Below are 1,533 nucleotides of genomic sequence, written 5' to 3' on the forward strand. Positions count from 1 at the left end.
GCATCAAGTTGGTGATGCCATCCAACCATCTCATCCTCTGTCATCCCCTTCTCCTCCTGCCTTCAATCTTTCCCAGCATCAGGGTCTTTTCCAATGAGTCAGCTCTTCGCATCAGGTGGCCAAAGTATTAGAGCTTCCGCTTCAGCATCAGTCCTTCCAATGAATATTCAGGACTGATTTCCTTTAGGATGGACTGGTTGGATCTCCTTGCAGTCTAAGGGACTCTAGAGAGTCTTCCCCAACAGCACAGTTCAAAAGCATCAAGTCCACTCAGCATCCACTAAATGTCTTGTAGCAGCTTGAATGTGTCATGACCAGACCCAACATGTCACCCCCCAGCCAGCTCGCACCCTTCCTCCTCGCCTGTCGGTGGGAGTCCCAGCCGCCCTCTGAGCCCAATCCTGGGAGGATTCCTGGTGTTTTCTCTCTCTCTTGCACCCCCTCCGGGAACCTGATGTGGCACCTGGGCTTCGGGAAGTTTTTCCCAGGCTTTGGAGGGCAGTTGGGGTGGGCCCAGTGGCGTGAGGCGGGCCAGACCCAGAAGGAAGGCCACACCAGGAGTGCCAGGTGTGGGGGGCTGTGGGGCAGCCAGGCTGAGGGGCAGGGGCCTTGGCTGTCTGCCGCCCACTGAGGGGGTGCAGCTTCAGCCTCCAGCGGGGGACGCCCGCTTACCACGTGGCTGTCTTTGCTCTGCAGACCCCCTGATCCACCCGCCGGCCTACCCTCCGCCCCCCGTGCCCACGCCCAGGAAGCCAGTCTTCTCTGAGGTGCCCCGCGCCCACTCCTTCACCTCCAAGGGTCCAGGCCCCCTGCTGCCACCCCCGCCCCCTAAGCGTGGCCTCCCGGACACCGGCCCGGCCCCCGAGGACTCCAGGCGGGAGCCACCACCCCTGCGGTGGGTGGAGCCTGGCTCCAGGGTGCCAGCCGTCTCCCGGAGGATGAGCGACCCCCCGCCCAACATCCTGCCCCCCGGGCCCGGCCTCCGGAAAGCCCCTTGCTTCCCTGAGAACAGCAGCCCCAGCCTGGAGCCCCGGATTCCTGCGCACGGGGTCAGCCCCTCCAGCACAGCCACGGCTGCCTCCCGGAACTGTGACAAGCTCAAGTCCTTCCACCTGTCCCCACGGGGGACGCCTGCCCCCGAGCCCCCACCTGTGCCGGCCAACAAGCCCAAGTTCCTGAAGATGGTGGAAGAGAGCCCCCCGGGGGAGGCGGCCAGGCCTGGATCCCGTGTGCCCCCCGTGGCCCCCCGGCCACCTCCGCTGAAACTGCCCATGCCCGAGGCCGCAGACCGGCCTCCCGTCCTGCCCCGGCCAGAGAAGCCGGCGCTCCCGCACCTCCAGTGAGTCTGTGCGGCACAGGACCCTCCCTGCCCTGGGATACTCCTCCCTGGCATGTTTACCCTCTGGTGACCCCTTCTCCCTGCCCCTGGCTCTCAGCCCACGTGGGTGCCAGGCAGCCCTGGCACGGGGGAGCAAGGCTCCTTAATCGCCCACCCGCCTGGACTGACCGGCTGCCCCTGAGGCCTGCTCCAGA

General features: G+C 65.5%; 1 protein-coding gene across 1 annotated transcript in view; it reads left to right on the forward strand.

Moving 5' to 3' along the window:
• Positions 1-1,533, forward strand: part of SH3BP2 (SH3-domain binding protein 2) — a 10,466-nt gene that overhangs the window by 2,514 nt on the left and 6,419 nt on the right. Inside the window, 1 exon segment of the mRNA XM_010835691.1 lies at positions 697-1,366. Within this exon segment, the coding sequence (XP_010833993.1) occupies positions 697-1,366 (670 nt within the window).

Source organism: Bison bison, unplaced genomic scaffold (genome assembly GCF_000754665.1).
Source record: "Bison bison bison isolate TAMUID 2011002044 unplaced genomic scaffold, Bison_UMD1.0 scf7180017845555, whole genome shotgun sequence".
Taxonomy (NCBI): domain Eukaryota; kingdom Metazoa; phylum Chordata; class Mammalia; order Artiodactyla; family Bovidae; genus Bison; species Bison bison.